The sequence below is a fragment of the Neopelma chrysocephalum genome, unplaced genomic scaffold (genome assembly GCF_003984885.1).
Source record: "Neopelma chrysocephalum unplaced genomic scaffold, ASM398488v2 Primary Assembly neopelma1_22b, whole genome shotgun sequence".
In the NCBI taxonomy this organism is placed as follows: Eukaryota; Metazoa; Chordata; class Aves; order Passeriformes; family Pipridae; genus Neopelma; species Neopelma chrysocephalum.
Genome location: NW_020897690.1, coordinates 5,287,639 through 5,304,043, shown reverse-complemented (window position 1 = coordinate 5,304,043; position 16,405 = coordinate 5,287,639). Strand labels below are relative to the sequence as shown.

Sequence of the window (16,405 nt, the reverse complement as noted above, 5' to 3'; positions counted from 1 at the left end):
CAACCACCCTGCTGTGGACAGGGACACCTTCCACTAGACCAGGTTGCTCAGAGCTCCATCCACCCTGGCATTGAACACTTACAGGGACTGAGCATCCATAACTTCTCTGGACAACCTGTTCCAGTGCTCACCACCCTCATAATGAAGAATTTCTTTCTAACATCTACTCTCTGAAACCTACTCTCTTTCAGTTTAAAGCCATTCTCCCTTGTCTTGTCATTACGTGCTCTTGTAAAAAGTCTCCTTCTATCTTAATAGGCTCTCTTCAAGTACCACCCACTACCAGTTTTTATGTGCTGGCAAAGCAATCCTAGCTAGAGCAGACTGAATGCTTTCAAGCATTCAGGAATAAGGTTCCCATTATGAAGGATGGATTTGCATCTGGATGTGACCAGTTATAAATCATCTTCTGTCAAACTGAATTTTGCAACCTCTGGAAATCTACACAGCAAATCAACTCCAACCAGCTTTGCTGTGCATTTATACAGTATTCTCTGAAGTAACAGGGAAAAGGTTTATACGTGGTACACGCAACACAGCACATTTTACGATAACAGATAAACAGGGTGCTATGTCATGAGGCCAGACAACTGTAAAATATAATATCTTCCTTAAGCTGAAACACTCATAAGCTGGCTGGAAGGGAAGGCACTTCTGGAAGAACTTTACGTCTTTCCTTTACATGTAATATTCAGACACGCACTTCTGGTAAACAGAGTCTTTAGAGTCTCCTGGAATCCAGAATCATATGCTTAAAAAATACACGAAACAGAATTTGGAAAAAAGTAATATTATTTAGCATGTTTTTGAATTAAATATTCCACATAACAAAAGTGTTATTTTCATGTCACCAACTCTATTACTTATATACATATGCCGAACAGTTAACAAAAGAATTAAGAGATGCCCTATCAAAACCAACAGCCATTTCTCGCTTCAGCAATCTGAAATAACTAGTTTATATCATAGACAAAGTATAGACAATATTTACAGAAAAGGGCTTTTTGGATCTGAGAACAATTATCTTTCAGAAGGTAAATTAAAATCCAGCTCTGTATTATAATACAACATATCCACCACTGATCTAGAAGTACTTGTGGCAACCAAACAGATGAACTTCCTGCAACTGGGATTAGTATTTACAAAATATACTGATCAGCCACACAGAGGCTCATATAACTTTAAATATATATATATACATATACAAGCACACATATATATATCTATATATATGTAACATATAAATAAAATTCAAAAGAACAAGGCAAAAATAAGAAAAAAAAGCTTCTGTCTTTGGAATGTCTAAATGACAACTATGCTTTTACTCCAGTGTTTCTTTGTTATGAATACACTTAACAAGTGGCACCTTTGAAAGCATTACTTAGTCAACTAGGTAGTTTTGCTGAAACAATGACTTAAAAACAAATAAAAGTAACATATTTCCAAAATTCACGAAGAAAATAATGAGGAATTTACAGATTCAAAATGATAACTGCTTACAGCACCAGGGAACACTGTATAATAGAAGTGACATACTGTGCATCAAACGTTCTCCCTGCTAATACAAAATTGTATGTTTACTTCACAGATTTAATATATGGCTGCGTTTTCCACAGATACTGAGATATGTACCTGCTGATCCAATACAGCAAACAAGAGAAGAAGCATTCATTGGAATCTCTTGTTGTTTGGATTTGGATTCTTGTGAAATAATTATTGCTGAGTTCAAAACCTCAGACTTTTACCATAAAAAATAACAACTGTCTGCCTCTGTGGCTGGAATGGAAATGAACATGCTCCCTCTCAAGGGTTTAACTTGATAAAAGCCATGAAATCGTCATATTTTATTTTTTTTCAACAAATTCTCAAAATGTAGTAAAAAAAAAAAAGCTTTGAGCAGCAATACAGCATTTTCCTGTGCCATGTAAGAAAAAAAACTGAAGGCAAAACCCCACTATTTTATACTGCATGCATGCATCAACTCTGCAACATTTTGTTTCCAATGTCAATTATTTCCTTAAATACGTGAAAAAGAAAGCTGACGGACAGTTTCATGATTTTCCCACGAAGTTATTCTTCACTTCCATCAAAAATGGGAATCATTCTATTCTAAAAAGTTCCAGTTTATTTTTTAAGTAGGTATACTGGCTGTGAATTCGAAGATGAAACTGTATACATTATTACCTGAGTTCACTGATTCACAGACAACTTAGCACAGATTAAATGGTGTTTTCCCAATATTCTTCTAAAAGCTTAAAAAATTGAATTGATCTTTTAGGTAATTTTTGTAAATAATTAGAAAAACTATAATATATTATTCTATTGTTAGTATTTTCAATGCTTGAAGCTTTAACTGTAAAATTTGAGTCCCAGAAACATTTTTAGCTTTCAAATTTTAAGGTGTCATCGAAAAACATTGCCTATACTTTGCCATTCATTTGAAGATTCTTGTACCACTTCTTCTAAATTTAGAGCACGACTAATATCTTCCCCTTCTTGTTCTTGATGACTAGCAGGCTCTTGCACAGGACCTACCAAGGTACAAGAGAAAAAAGCAAGTGAGTATGATTTGCAGTGTTAGAAAAATGCCAATATAGCATTTGAGAATAAAGGAATCATGCTGGAAAAGGTATTACACAACCACTTCACATACTGCAGATTTATTAGACAGTCTTTGAAAAATTAAAAAAAAGTCTAGTATCATTGTTTTCCTGGGATAGTTTTTGAACATTGTATTTCTGTACACAGAGTTCCACATAAAAAACAAGGAACGAAAAAGGCAACCAATCACTGTTTCAACCTGATTTTTGGGTTGCGTGTGCAACTATTACCTCATCAGCTGTGGTCTTTGGCTATTAGTGCTTAATTCCTCGATAACTCAAGGGAAGTATTTTGTGCTTTCCCACTAAAGCACATGGCTTTCTGAACTCACCAGTACTACCACTATGCTACGTACCAGTGTAACCATGAGCCCGTTTCATATGCAGTTTCATATTGCTCTTCTGTGTAAATCCCATTGCACAGTAATCACATTTATAAGGTCTCTCTCCCGTGTGCCTTTTCATGTGGACTTTAAGGGCACTCTTCTGGTTAAATGCCTTTTCACATAGTGTACACTGAAATGGCCGTTCCCCTTATAAAAGAGAAAAACGTATTTAATAATTTTTCATTTCAACAGTAAAATACAGTTCAGAATTCAGTAAAAATCATCAAGATGATCTAGAAATGAAACAGATGTGACCTTTTTCCTTAAGACCTTCTCTAAACAGTGCTACGGCTCCATATTGTCAGTAAAAATTCCAAATTAAATGTCAGAATACTTACATAAGTACTAAATCACTGATATTATCTTTCCTATCAAATTTATCATCTAAGTAAATTATTTAACAGAGGTGCAAAAAAATCAGTTTACCAGCTTGACTTTTCTGTATTCAAGGAAACCTTCAGCTTTTTACATCATTTAGAGTAATGCAGATAAAGCAATGTTCTAGAATTAACAAAGCTGATGTCTGTAAGAAAAAAGTCAAATATGTTAAAAAAAGAAGTGTTCTGCTAATTCTACATGGGACCTGTGGCCTCCTATGCCAACAGCTACTAGTGATTCCCACATCTTACCAAAGCATTGATCCAAATCTGTCAGAATACTACTGATTTCTAACTATAAATGCACTAATGTATTCATTTAAAAATATTTAAATGTTTAAAAATATCTACTTTGCAAAAATCAGACCTTTGATATAAGACTCAACACCCCAACCTTCGAGACCAATGAAAGAAACATTGTATGTCATTAAGGACTGCTAAAAGCACTTTCTGAATTTAGAAATACACTTCGTTATTAGTTAGCACAATACAGCACAAGCAGGAGTACAAATACTTTCCCACAATTGTTCTTAAAGGATGAATTTCTCTCTCCCTTCATTGCCTGTATGTTAAGTGTTCCCACATCCACTGTAGCTTGCATGCCAAATCCAATTTCTCAGACAATCAATAAAAGGTCCTTTAAAGCAGAGAAGTTTTCCTTCTTTTTTGTTAACAACTATTTCACTAGTTTGAAGTGAAATCTAGGTTTCCTCAAGTACTTCTGATTCCATTTTTTTATTCACTTAAAGTGAACAGCCTTTCTTGTGTTGTGTAATGCATTACCACATGGCTTTTGGGCAGAACTGGGAGCATCTGCTTCCCTCTAATTTCAACATTTCTCTAAACCACTCTTCATTGGTAAATCTTAAATTACGAGATATTTAGAGTTATTCAGAGAAATAATGCTTTTTCCTTCTAACCACTGATTCAGTAGGTATTGCCCATTAGAAATGGTTAAAAATTTATAACCAGGAGAGAAATCACACTTTCTCACAGACAAAGATGGTACCTTTATGAAAGCAAGTCACTTCAGATTTACATTAGCCTTTCCTATCCTAGTCCATAGTCCTATGATATGGATATGTTGTCTGACACTGTTGAAGTAGAAACATAAATATGAATTTAGCAAGGTTTGTTACAGTTTGTGGGCATTCCTAGCCCATGAGCACCCAGGTACAAGAAACAAAAATATCTAAGGATTTACTAAGTCCTTCCAAACCAGACAGAATTTTTCCTATAATGGTGCAGATGCATAAGGGGACTCTGCTCTGTTCCCAGACTTCCTGAAGTGCTCTTTGCCCATTACAATGGGTAGCATGAATCAAAAAAGGGAGAATGGAATCTGGTTGTCTCTCCTGTTTTCTGAATATTTTGTGGTACTCTGAACTAGAACATTTCCTTTTTCAAGAGTCTGTGTTATTTAGGCCATTTATGCAGAAAGCAAATTACTGGGGAATTCTGAAGAATTTTAATCTCCTTGGATTTTAACTCCTGTCTCTCTTTTCCTGTTCCCAGTATAACCAGAATGTTCCTTTCTATCACAGTAACCACAAAACAGCTTGATGTTGGGGAAAGAGAAAGCTCTGGCTGACTCACTGAAAGAGAGAGTTATCCTTTTGTGGGAGTCCCATCCAGCTTAACAGCAACACAGATAGCTTTGCCCTGTCCTTTTTAAGTCTAGCAGCCATGACAGCTCTTTCTTGGTAGCAGTGACAGGGAAAAGAAAGAACTTGTTTTGGAGAACTGACTCCTATATTTAGAACTCATGTTCTTAAGAACACTGTTCTTCAGGCACAGAAGGTGACAGGGAAGGCAGCTAGGCTTACTTCCTATGTACAGCTCTCAACTTGTAGCAGGGCAGAAGCTGCAACCTGAAAAGCACTTACATCACAGAAAATGTGATGGGTTCCCTGGGAGAAGCCAGCATGATCTTTATTTACAGATTACCAGTTGAAGAAAATACTTAAGCGGAAAAGAAAACAGATTAAAAGCACTGGCATCAGAAACAGATTAAATGAGCAAGTAGCTCAATGACAATGAAGCCCTGTATACAGCAGTCAGTATCAGCAGTCAAGTCCATTCCTTGTTTAACATCACTAAGCACACACACTCATTTGCTCGTTCTTCTATATGCTTGAAGATGATCATATCCAGTGTATTTACACCACTTTAAACAATGGCTTAAAATATGCTCTTATTAATCTGTTTCAAACTTTTACATACAAGCTCATGCATTCACATTGCCATTGTAGTACTGCCAGTCCCAAAATACAGATAAGCTTAGTGAAGCACCATGAGATTTCAAGTCTGCTGTTCCTCCTTTTAACTTCCAAACATTTTGGGTTAGAAATTTACTTGGTTTTTTTTAAGCTTGAGTTGATATTTAAAAGCAGTGAGCTGAAAGCAGAAGCAAGGACTCCAAATATAACACCCATATATTCATGAGAAAATCCCATGAGATAAAAATAATTTCTGTTGTTACCTGTGTGAATGCGACTATGTCTCTCCAGCTGACTTGGCTTAGCAAAAGCTTTTTCACAAGTATCACACTTAAACACTCTAGGCTTCTGGGAGCTCAGCGAAGGTCCACCCTGATGGGTTTGCATGTGCTCCTAAGGCAGTATAGAAAAAAAATAAATTTCAGACCATTTAAAAAAATGTCAGTATTTAACATAAACAATATATTCACACCTTGAAGACAAAAGCAGAGAATCTTAGTCATCAGCAGACAAGCTGGAAGAAAATGGAAGCCTGCACTTTTTTTTCTTTTAAATGAGAGATTATTTTTGTATATCAACTCTTTGCAAGATTGATGCATCAGTATCTTTACATTTACATTTGAAAAACTCCACCAATAACTGTATGCCTTGCTTTTTTTGCATATGTTAGTCCCTTCACTAATTATCTGAAGCAAAATAAAACAAGCTGAACCAGAACTCTTGAAATGCTTTGTTCACCTACAAAGAGGTATTTTGACAACTTTGCATTTTAAGTTAATATAGGATTTTTTCCCTCTCTCCTCCACAGTATCCATCTCCCTCCTTGTCCTCAGCACCTGAATTAGTACCACTGTAAAACTGTAGAGGCCTCAAACAGGGGACTATCACTACATGCACTCAAACGCAGCCACGCAATGCCAAGATGCAAATAGAACCACTTCATAATGAACTCTTAATTAAAAAAGAAGAAAAAAAAAGAAAAAAATTAAAAGAAAATCATTAAGGCCCTCATAGGTAAGACAGCAGAATGAGGATATGACATGTTTTACCTTCATGAAGAAGCATTAATAACAGCTCTAACTTCAGTGTTTTTAATTCACTGATGCTGGACCCGGAAGACTTGCAAATTTAGAAGAGTATCTTATGTTCTCTATTAATTTTTTCATTTAAATATCTTTACTAATACCAAAATAGAATTCAAATTAAAAAAGAAAGCAAATACATATATATTTAACTTAAAAAAATCTTATCAAGAACTGTTTGTGAAACAGTACTGCAAATGCTTGCCCACTTTCTAAAATGTGTGTGGATATTCTTTTCCAGTCTATTCATAACAGACTAAACTATTAATTAGTCTTTACTATACCTAAACAATAAGCCTTCTTGATGTCTATGGAGTCCTATTCCTCACTCCACGAACTGATTCAAACTGTATCTGTAGAGTTTGTTTACACTGGAAAATCAGCGAGACAGTTACAGGGAAGAATATTATTATCATAGTAATTATATAATACAGTACTACAGGGAAATAATATAAGGTCTTCTGAGAAAAATCAGTAATTCGTAAACCACAGCTTATGTGGAAATAAAAGTCTTTTGATTTTATCTTGTTTATTACGTCCTGAAGCTTTGAAATGGTGGAAGCAAACTACGACCTACTCCAGAAAAATTAACGGAAACTGGCTGCTTCTTTCTTCCACCACAATACATCCAACCCAAAACCCCAAAAAACCCCAACCTCCAAACCCCAATAACCACCCCCATACCATTTTCTACTTAAAAGCAAACAAGATAGCATTCAGATAGCCACCATGAAACTTTCTGTCATCTTTCTCTGAATAGTTTGTGATGCAGTTCAGGTCCACTGATCTGTCAATCTCTTACAATTTTCCTGTAAAATATATATACTTTTGAAAAAGAGTTCATGGGAATACAGTGCTCTGAACTTCAAGCACCTCTTTAGAGACATATTTAGTATTTCATTGATTGTTCATGTGACATTTTACAAGTTTATTTGTGTAATTCTCATATTCATCAGCTAGGAACTACCTTGGAGTTCCAAACCAGCATTATCTAATTAGAAAATAAGAACAGGAAACCTTCTTTGAAAGGGCCCTTGGCCCCTCACACATGCATTGGTATGTCACTCCTATGCCCACCCTACCTATCTTGAAACATTAATTGTAACCACCTCTGAAAGACTGGCAGAAAGTTCATTTCATTCCATTGTTTTAATAAGATGATAGTGCTGTTTTAATTTCATCTTAGAATCATGTCTGTGCTTTATTTACTATCTACAGTTAACTTGCAGATATTTCCACTACATACTGATATGGAATTGGACAGTTTAGTCCAATGCACGTCTTAAGATTCTCCTCTCTGAAGCTGTAAAATCAGGACAGTCACCCACATCAGAAGGGGAATTGAAGTCACTGGACTGAAAATTTTTTACACTGAGGGCAGGGTGAGTGGTAAGGTTGTTCATACATAATCTCTAAAGAAGATTTTCTTGTGGATAATTGTGAAACTGCTGGTACTGATACCTTTGGAAAAAAACCCCATATAATTAAGTACTGGCATCTAAAGACTGATACCCTTACCTCTTATTTGGATTTTCTGAAAAGCCTGAAGTCTGGCAGTGCCCTTAATATTTCTGGTGATCTCCAGAATACTATCCAGTATAAAATGATGACTATGAGTAAGAGGTCATGGAACCCTTCTCAAAACCCTAAGCCAAACCCCATGGTTTCATCTTTGTTGAATTTCCTGTTAAAGGCTGCTTACAGCTGACATTCTGGAACACCTTAATGAAGAACAGTCTGATAATGTGTGGAATTTGTTTTAGTACATGATGGTCCAGTGGTAAATGAAACTGTCCTTTAAGACCCTTAAGATCAAAGCCACACATTAACCCAGCACTGTCCTAACCTACTACTAAGATACGTCCACTAAGCCACTGTTCACAGTGCCACATCTACATATTTTAATACCTTCAGAGCTGAGTACTCAACTGCTTCCCTGTAAAGCCTGTGCCAATGCTCGACAAGCTTTCAGTGAAGAAATTTTTCCCTAATAGCCAATCTAAACCTCACCTGGCACAACTGAGGTAATTTCCTCTTGTCCTATTCCTTGTTACCTTGGAGAAGAGGTTGACCCCCATCTGCCTACATCCTCCTTTCAGGTAGTTGTAGTGATAAGGTCTCCCCTGAGCCTCCTTTTCTCCAGGCTAAACAACCCCAGCTCCCTCAGCTGCTCCTGACAAGACCTGTAATTGACACCCTTCACTAGCTCTGCTGCCCTTCCCTGGACACATTCCAGGATCTCATTGTCTTTCTTGAAGTGAGGGACCCAAAACCGAACACAGGATTCGAGGTGAGACCTCACCAGTGACAAGAGTACAGGGGGCCTATCACTGCCTCAGTCCTGCTGGCCACACTATTTCTGATACAAGCCAGGATGCCACTGGCTTTTTTGGCCACCTGGGCACACTGCTGGATCTTGTTCAACTCTTGTTGACCAGTACACCCAGCCTTTTCTACTGGGCTGCTTCACAGCCACTCCACCCCTGGCCTATAGCACTGTTGTGACCCAAGCGCAGGACCTGTCACTTTGCCTGTTGAATCTCATACTGTCCAAATCCCTCTGCAGAGCCTTTCTGCCCTCCAGCAGATCAACACTCTCCCACAACTTCGTGTTCTCTGCAAACTTATTGAGAGTGCACTCGATTCCCCTTGTCCAGGTCACTGATGAAGATATTAAATAGAAGTGGTCCCAGTACTGAGCCCTGGGGAACACCCCTTGTGACTGGCCACCAGCTGGATGTAACTCTATTCACCACCACTCTCTGGGTGTGGCCATACAGACAGTGATCAGTGCACCGGTCCAAGCCATTGGAAGACTGCTTCTCTAGGAGAATGCTCTGGGAAATGGTGTCAAAGGCTTTGCTAAAGTTCAGGGAGACAACATCCACAGCCTTTCCCTCCACCACTGAGCAAGTCACCTTGTCACAGAAGGAAATCAAATTACTCAAGAAGAGTAATGCTTTCATAAACCCATGCTGGCTATGCCTGATCCACTGACTGTCCTGTATGTGCCACATGATGGCACTCAAGATGGGTTAATCCATAACCTTTCCTGCCACTGAGATCAGGCTGACAAGCCTGTAGTTTCCTGGATCCTATTTCGAGCCCTTCTTGTAGACAAGTGTCACATTTGTTAACCTCCTGTCAACTGAGACCTCCCTGGAGCCAGGGCTGCTCATAAATGATCGAAAGTGGTTTGGCAAGCTCTTTTGACAGGTCGCTCAGTACGCATGGGTGGACTCCAATCTTTCCTATAGACCTGTTTGTGTCTCAGGTCACTGGCCATTTCCCCTCCCTCCACTGAGGTGTCTACGGTGCTGCATGCAGTGGTACAGGGATGCTTCAAACATGCTTCAGTGTACTCAGCACTGTGGAGCAGACTGAAGGGCCTTGCTAGCATGATTCCTCAAACATTGGAGTGCCACCCCCAAGCTTATCTCTAGTGAGACTGGTTTTATCCCTTTCCCCCTACAAATCTAGTTTAAAGCTCTTTCAATAAGCCTCGCTAACTCCTCAAAGATCCTTTTACCCCTTTGAGACAAGTGTAGCCCATCTGCAGCAAGCCTGCTGTCATGTAGACCAATCCATGATCAAAAACCCCAAAATTTTGCTGGTGATGCCAGTCTCAGAGATAGTTATTGATCTGCTGTCTCTTCCTTCATCATTCCCTGCAACTGGAAGGATAGAATAAAAGATTACTTGTTCTTCTGATCCCTTAAAAAGTTGTTCCAAGGCCATGAAGTCTCTTGTGACTGCCTTTGAACTTCTTATTGCAACTTCATCGCTGCCTACCTGAAAAATCAATGATGGATAATAATCCGAGGGACATACAAGGGTAGGAAGTTCTCTTGTCATATCTTTAACTTGGGTCCAGTATATAATAGAAATCAAGGTTTAATTATAACAAAAAAATGTAACAACACCAGTTCTAAGAAAACAAATTGAAGAGAGACTGATATTTGGGTTTTGTTATCATTATTTAAGGAAAACAAGTACCAATACTGTTTTGGTTTTTTTCCTGAAAAAATTCTTCTAAACAAGAAGTTTGACAACAACACATTTTATGATAGTTTCCCCAAGGTCCAATAGTCTGGTTGACAGACATAATCAGTCCAAGGGGGTGAACTTCACAAACGGAGCATATTTCCTTAAAATACGATATTGAAGTTAAAGGAAATCTATTGAAGAGCTCTCCTAAAAGCTACTTAATACAAAGACATTGCCTTTGGCTCTAGGAACTTCCTGTTATAAACTCTGGGAAGTTGGCAAAATTCTGGGCAAGTTATACATTTGCTCTCTTCCTAAAGATCTTCTTCAAATAACTTCCATTTAGTATCTCTCAGAGATAGGATACTGGCCTGAACATAGCACTTGTCAAGTACAGCCCAATATCCCTAACAGAAACATCCTATAATCCAATTAGGAACTTAAATACACCACTAATTTTTTGAAAAGACTTCAATGTATCTGGTTGTTCATCATCCAGAAAACAGAACACAGAAAATATCCTAGACAACAGCAATAACATAAGGATATTTTAAAACAAACGCTTCCTCTACAGATGTCACTTCTACCCACAAGGCAGAATCTACAAATCAAATGATGAGTGCATAGCAGATAGCTTCCTGAGATTCCAAAAGATTTTCTGGAAATCAGGATTAGCACTGATGATATCCATAAGCAATTAAAGTGAAATCTTTTCCTGGCACTACTACTTGTATGACAGGTATTCACATTTTTCATTCTGTAGTCAATATATGCATTAAAATCCTCTCCGTGCTCCAGAAGAGAGTTCTCTATCTGTGTATACATTATCACTTAGACTCCCTCTCTCAGATGCACACCTCTCACACTGTAAAAGGAAAGCAAAGACAAAGGGATAACAGGTACCTTTTGTTAATATCACAAAAAGTCCAAAACAAAGAAGGAGTTAACAGAACAATCAACTATTATTACCAAATACCTTGAGATGTGTTGCCCGCTTAAAGGCCTTATTACAGATGTGGCAAACGTGTATTCGTTCCTTGCCATGAACCTCCTTACAATGGTGCGTCAGCATGGTCACTGAATAAAAGGTTTGACTACACTCAAAACACTGGTGCCCACGACTTTCTTTTTCTGCTTGACTGCTTTTAGTCACATTAGGGGAAACCTCTGTCACCTACAACAATTTACAAAAACACTATCAGATAATTTCATAGGCATATCCACAACATTGACTTATTTTTCCGAATCTACCTCAACCAATTTTTGGAGCAACTTACAAGCAACTTACAAATACAAAGGAAGTATTTACATACATAAGTTGTATGTAAATATGAATTTCTATTTCACTGCTCTTAAGAATGACACATATATGTATTTTAAGAAAACTACAATAATAGCTATGATCAAATTATTTTAGCTATAAATAGAATGCATTTGTAACAATATTTTTCTACATTCTGTTTTATACTCCTGAACATCATCTCAGATGATTCTCACATTTCTCCCCAAAGAAAATTCAAAGCCAAAAACGTTTCAGACAGAAAAGAAAGTATCTTTGATTTTACAGGAGAAGAATATTTTCTATTTAATTTCTTTATTGGGGATTCTATTTTCATAATGAAGTAAAGCTCTGCCTCTAGAAGTAGTGAAAGATAATGAATAATTGACAGAATTTGGATAGTGTTGTGTTGCATTTTTGTTTCATTTTAATTAATGAGAAATGTTTGGGAAAATCTCACTTCCTTCAAATAATTTAACACCAAATTCCTTCAACTTTATACAGAAGAACCTTAAATACAGTAACATAGAAAGCAATAAATGAAGATGAAGGAAGTAGTACTCTAAATAAATTACTCAGGATAAACTAAACTTGAAAAGATACAAAACATAGTAGAATATTATCCATACTAGAAATCAAAGATGCGAGATAAAACACGCTGAAAAAAATTACAAAAAACACCTGTGTGTGTTTCCAACTAGTTGGATGTTCTCAGGAAAAGTGTGAAATGTTGCAAAGTCAATAAACATAGTCACCATGATTAAATAAAACATAACATTGCACAGAATGACAACTAGCTTACGTTATTACTACATTTTGAGTTACTACAACAGTGCTACACAGACATAGTCACACTTTACAAGTGATATGATAATAAGCCTTATGAAATGACACCCTGATTCATGAAAGAATATATATCTTGAGACACAAAATCTAGTTTTAAATTCAGAAGAATAAGAAAATCTGTCCATGTTAAACTTTAAAACATTCATATTCACAGAGTATTTGAATGCTGGAATTAAGAACTCACACTCACAAGCATATGCAAATGTAAAAAATCACATGCACAAGGTATTATTAGAAACACAGAATAGCTCAAATTGGAAGGGATGACTGGAGATTGTCTAGTCAAATGACCCTAGTGCCATGTCCAGACATGTTTTGAATGTCACCAAGGATGAAGTCTATGAACTCTCCGGACAATCTATTCCTGTTCAAACACCCTCACAGTAAAACAGGGTTTATGCTCAGATGGAATTGTTTTAATTTGTGCCAATTGCCTCTTGTCCTTACACTGGGTATGACTAAGAAAAGCCTGGCTCTATCTGCTGTAGTCCCTCCCATCAAGTATTTATGTACATTGATAGAGCCTATCTCTTTTAAGCCAAACAGTCCCAGCTCTCTCAGTCTCTCATTCTACATTAGATGCACCAATTCTTTATTCATCTTTGTATCTCTCCACTGCACTTACTCCCGTATATCTGTGTCTCGTGTACTGGTGGGCCCAGGACTGGACACAGCACTCCAGATGATACATTCTCACTGGTACTGAGAAGAGGGGAGGATCAATTCTCTTGACCAGCTGGCAACACTCCCTTTATTGAATCCCAGATGCTGTTGGTCCTTCTTTGCTTCACTGTGGGCTCATGGTCAACTATTTGTATATCAGTATCCACTGGCCCATCTTTGAAAAGCTGCTTTCCTGCTGCCCTCAGTGTGTCCTAATGCATGGGATTGTCCTTCTTCAGGGACAGAACTTTGCGCTTCCTATTGCTGATCATGAGTGTCCTATAGGCCCAGTTCTCCAGCCTGCTGAGGTTCCTCTGCATGGCAGCACAACCATTCAGTCTGTTAACTACTCCTTCCAGTTTTCTATTTGTAAACCTGTTCTACCACTCAGGTCACTAAATGAAGAACATAATTGAATGGTACTACGTCCAGTAGTTGAACCTGAGGGAACACTACTAATGACAGGCTTAGAGATGGACTTTGTTCTTTTTGAGACCATCAGTTCAGTTCGTGAGGATCACCTCTGTCCAAACCAGTACCAGGTCAACTCATATTCCATTTGCTGCTGATATACCTGTAAAATCCCATCTTACATCCCTTTTAGATTCAACACCAGGTGAACATTGGGTTTCTCAAACTCATTTCTGTCTCCTTGAATGATGTCTCTGTACTTCTTCAAGGTCACCTGATCTTGCTTCCTTTTATGTATGTTTCTTTTTTTATGTTCGAGTTTTGTCAGGAGATCCCTGTTCGTCCATGCTGGCCTCCTGTTGTCTTTATCTTACTACATATTGGGACTGACTCTTGAGCTTGACGGAAGACAATATCTAAAATCAAACAGCTCTCCTAGTCCTCCTCCTCTCCAGATCTGCTTAACATATGATTATTCCAAACTGTCTGGGTTTGCATGGTCAGGTAACTGCTGAATGATCTCTCTGTCCTTATCTTGACTCATGAACTTCTGATTTTATTTTCTTTCTCATTTTACTTTCTTTATCCCTGAGGAGGGGCAGTGATAAAGAAGCTTTGGTGGGTACTCAGCCAAGATAAACCCACTACATCAACAGATCACTGAACAGACCATGGTCTGCCTTCCTGATTTCCAGGTTATGATCTTGCTATTTGTTTTGTGTCCTTCCCTCAGTATCCTGACCTCTGCAATCTCACGGTCACTGCAACAAAATATATTCCCTGACCTTCACATTTCCAATCAGTTCTTCCTTGTTTGCAATTATCAGCCCCAGAGGAGCACATCCACTTGCTGGCTTCTCAGTTATTGGTATCAGAAGTTATTATCAATGCACTCCAGAAATTTCCTAGATTCCTTGTGCCCTGTTTGTTGCCCTTCAGATCTTAGACAAGCCGAAGTAATTCATGTGAACCAGGGACTGCAAATCACAGATTGGTTTAGGTGGAAAGGACCTCTTGAGGTCATCTAGTCCAACTTGCCTGCTCAAAAAGAGTCAGCCAGGGTAGGTTGCCCAAGACCAAGATGAAATCCCCATCTTTTATTTCTTCCTCATGAGGTGATCTGTAGCAGACGGCTAATACAACAGAGTCACCCATGTTGGTCTGCCTGCCAGTCTTTACCCATAAGGTCTCAGTTGGCTCACCATCCAGGCAGAGTTCCATTCCTGCTGCTGTCTTGCCAGCCTGCTCTTCCTAAAGATCCTGAATCCAGGCACGGTAGTGTTTTAATTGTGTAAGCTGTAGCACCTTCACTCTGTGATTCCAATGAGGTCGCAGCCCTGCAACTACATGCAGACCTTTAAGTTCCTCCTGTTGGTTTCCCATGCTGCATGCATCAGTGTACAGGCAATTCAGAGAGACAACTAGTTGTGAACATTCTTCCAAGCAGAGTGTTGAAGTCTCCTCTCTAAAGCCATCATCTCAGCACCTTTATTCATACACATACACTTCAGGTGGGCCCCCTCCCTTCAGTCCTTATTACTTTTGAGGTATTTTGTGCCTGTATCAGCCACAACTTATCCATATCTTGCCCTCTGCTTGCCAGTGCAGCCCACCACTACCTCACTTGATTGTGGGTCACCATCTGCCTCTCCCATTTCTCCTATTTTAGGGCTTGCATCACCAAGCTGGTGGGAAACATTCATTTGGCCTTCAAGAAGAGAAGTCTGAACTACTTTTTCTAATATTAATACTATTGTACATATGTAAAAGTTTCTATTGAGATTCAAACACATATGGAGCTGAAAAGACTTTAGTTGCACCACTATTAAAACAATTTGGTTACAGAAAAAAAATGTAAAAAGTGTACCAATAGGTGCTATTTTTTTTCCCACAGCTCCCTACTTTGTCTGTTTTTGTTATCAAAACACCAAGTTACTTGGAAATTTTTGGAGCAGTCTGTGTTAAGAGCATGGTTATGTAATTTGCAGAAAGAAACACATTATAAACTGCATTTCTTTCTTGTGTATGTGTATGTATTTTTTAACTCTATACTTGAAACAGAATCTGTGTGACTAGGAAGTCACAGAGAACCTCTTCCCAACACTCTTATTTGAGAATGACATCAGCCTCCATGATTCAGGTTATAAAGGAATTATACAGTATTTTGATTAAATAATGTCCTTTTGCAACAAAAAGATACAGAAATATATAGTATCTACCTGATACGTTATTTCATCAGAGTTTGCAGGTGCTGGATGGGGTGTATGGCTCACCAGTATAACTTGCTGTGAGCCTGATCCACTTTGGCTAGTGAGACTGGAATCTGTGAGTATAGCAGGGAACTGCTGACCCTGCCAAAGAGGTGAGAAGAAAAAACAAAAGCAGCAGAATTATATATTTAAACAGGTATATTTAAACAGCTAACTGTAGTCATGTAAATTTTCATCTACACTGAGATTTCAACCACACAATGACCCTAAATTTTCACTTTCTAGGCTTTTAATTTTTTCAGTCTCCCCACTCTGTAGATTGTATTGCCAATGTGTCTTTGGCTC

At 38.0% G+C, this 16,405-nt stretch overlaps 1 protein-coding gene across 11 annotated transcripts in view; it reads right to left on the bottom strand.

Annotated features, from left to right (window-relative positions):
- Window positions 1-774: 774 nt before the first annotated feature.
- The window catches only part of ZNF236 (zinc finger protein 236), a 73,008-nt gene continuing 57,377 nt past the window's right edge, over window positions 775-16,405 (bottom strand). For 7 of the 11 annotated variants that reach the window (XM_027678622.1, XM_027678537.1, XM_027678544.1 and 4 more), the window contains 5 exons: window positions 16,070-16,201; window positions 11,628-11,825; window positions 5,846-5,975; window positions 2,957-3,133; window positions 775-2,531 (listed from right to left, as the gene is read on the bottom strand). In XM_027678622.1, the coding sequence (XP_027534423.1) occupies window positions 2,404-2,531; window positions 2,957-3,133; window positions 5,846-5,975; window positions 11,628-11,825; window positions 16,070-16,201 (765 nt within the window). In that variant the 3' untranslated portion in view covers window positions 775-2,403. Of the gene's footprint in view, window positions 2,532-2,956; window positions 3,134-5,845; window positions 5,976-6,134; window positions 7,036-7,348; window positions 10,457-10,528; window positions 11,517-11,627; window positions 11,826-16,069; window positions 16,202-16,405 lie in introns of those variants that run through there. The other 4 variants (XR_003533525.1, XM_027678589.1, XM_027678597.1 and 1 more) reach the window with 4 other exon arrangements.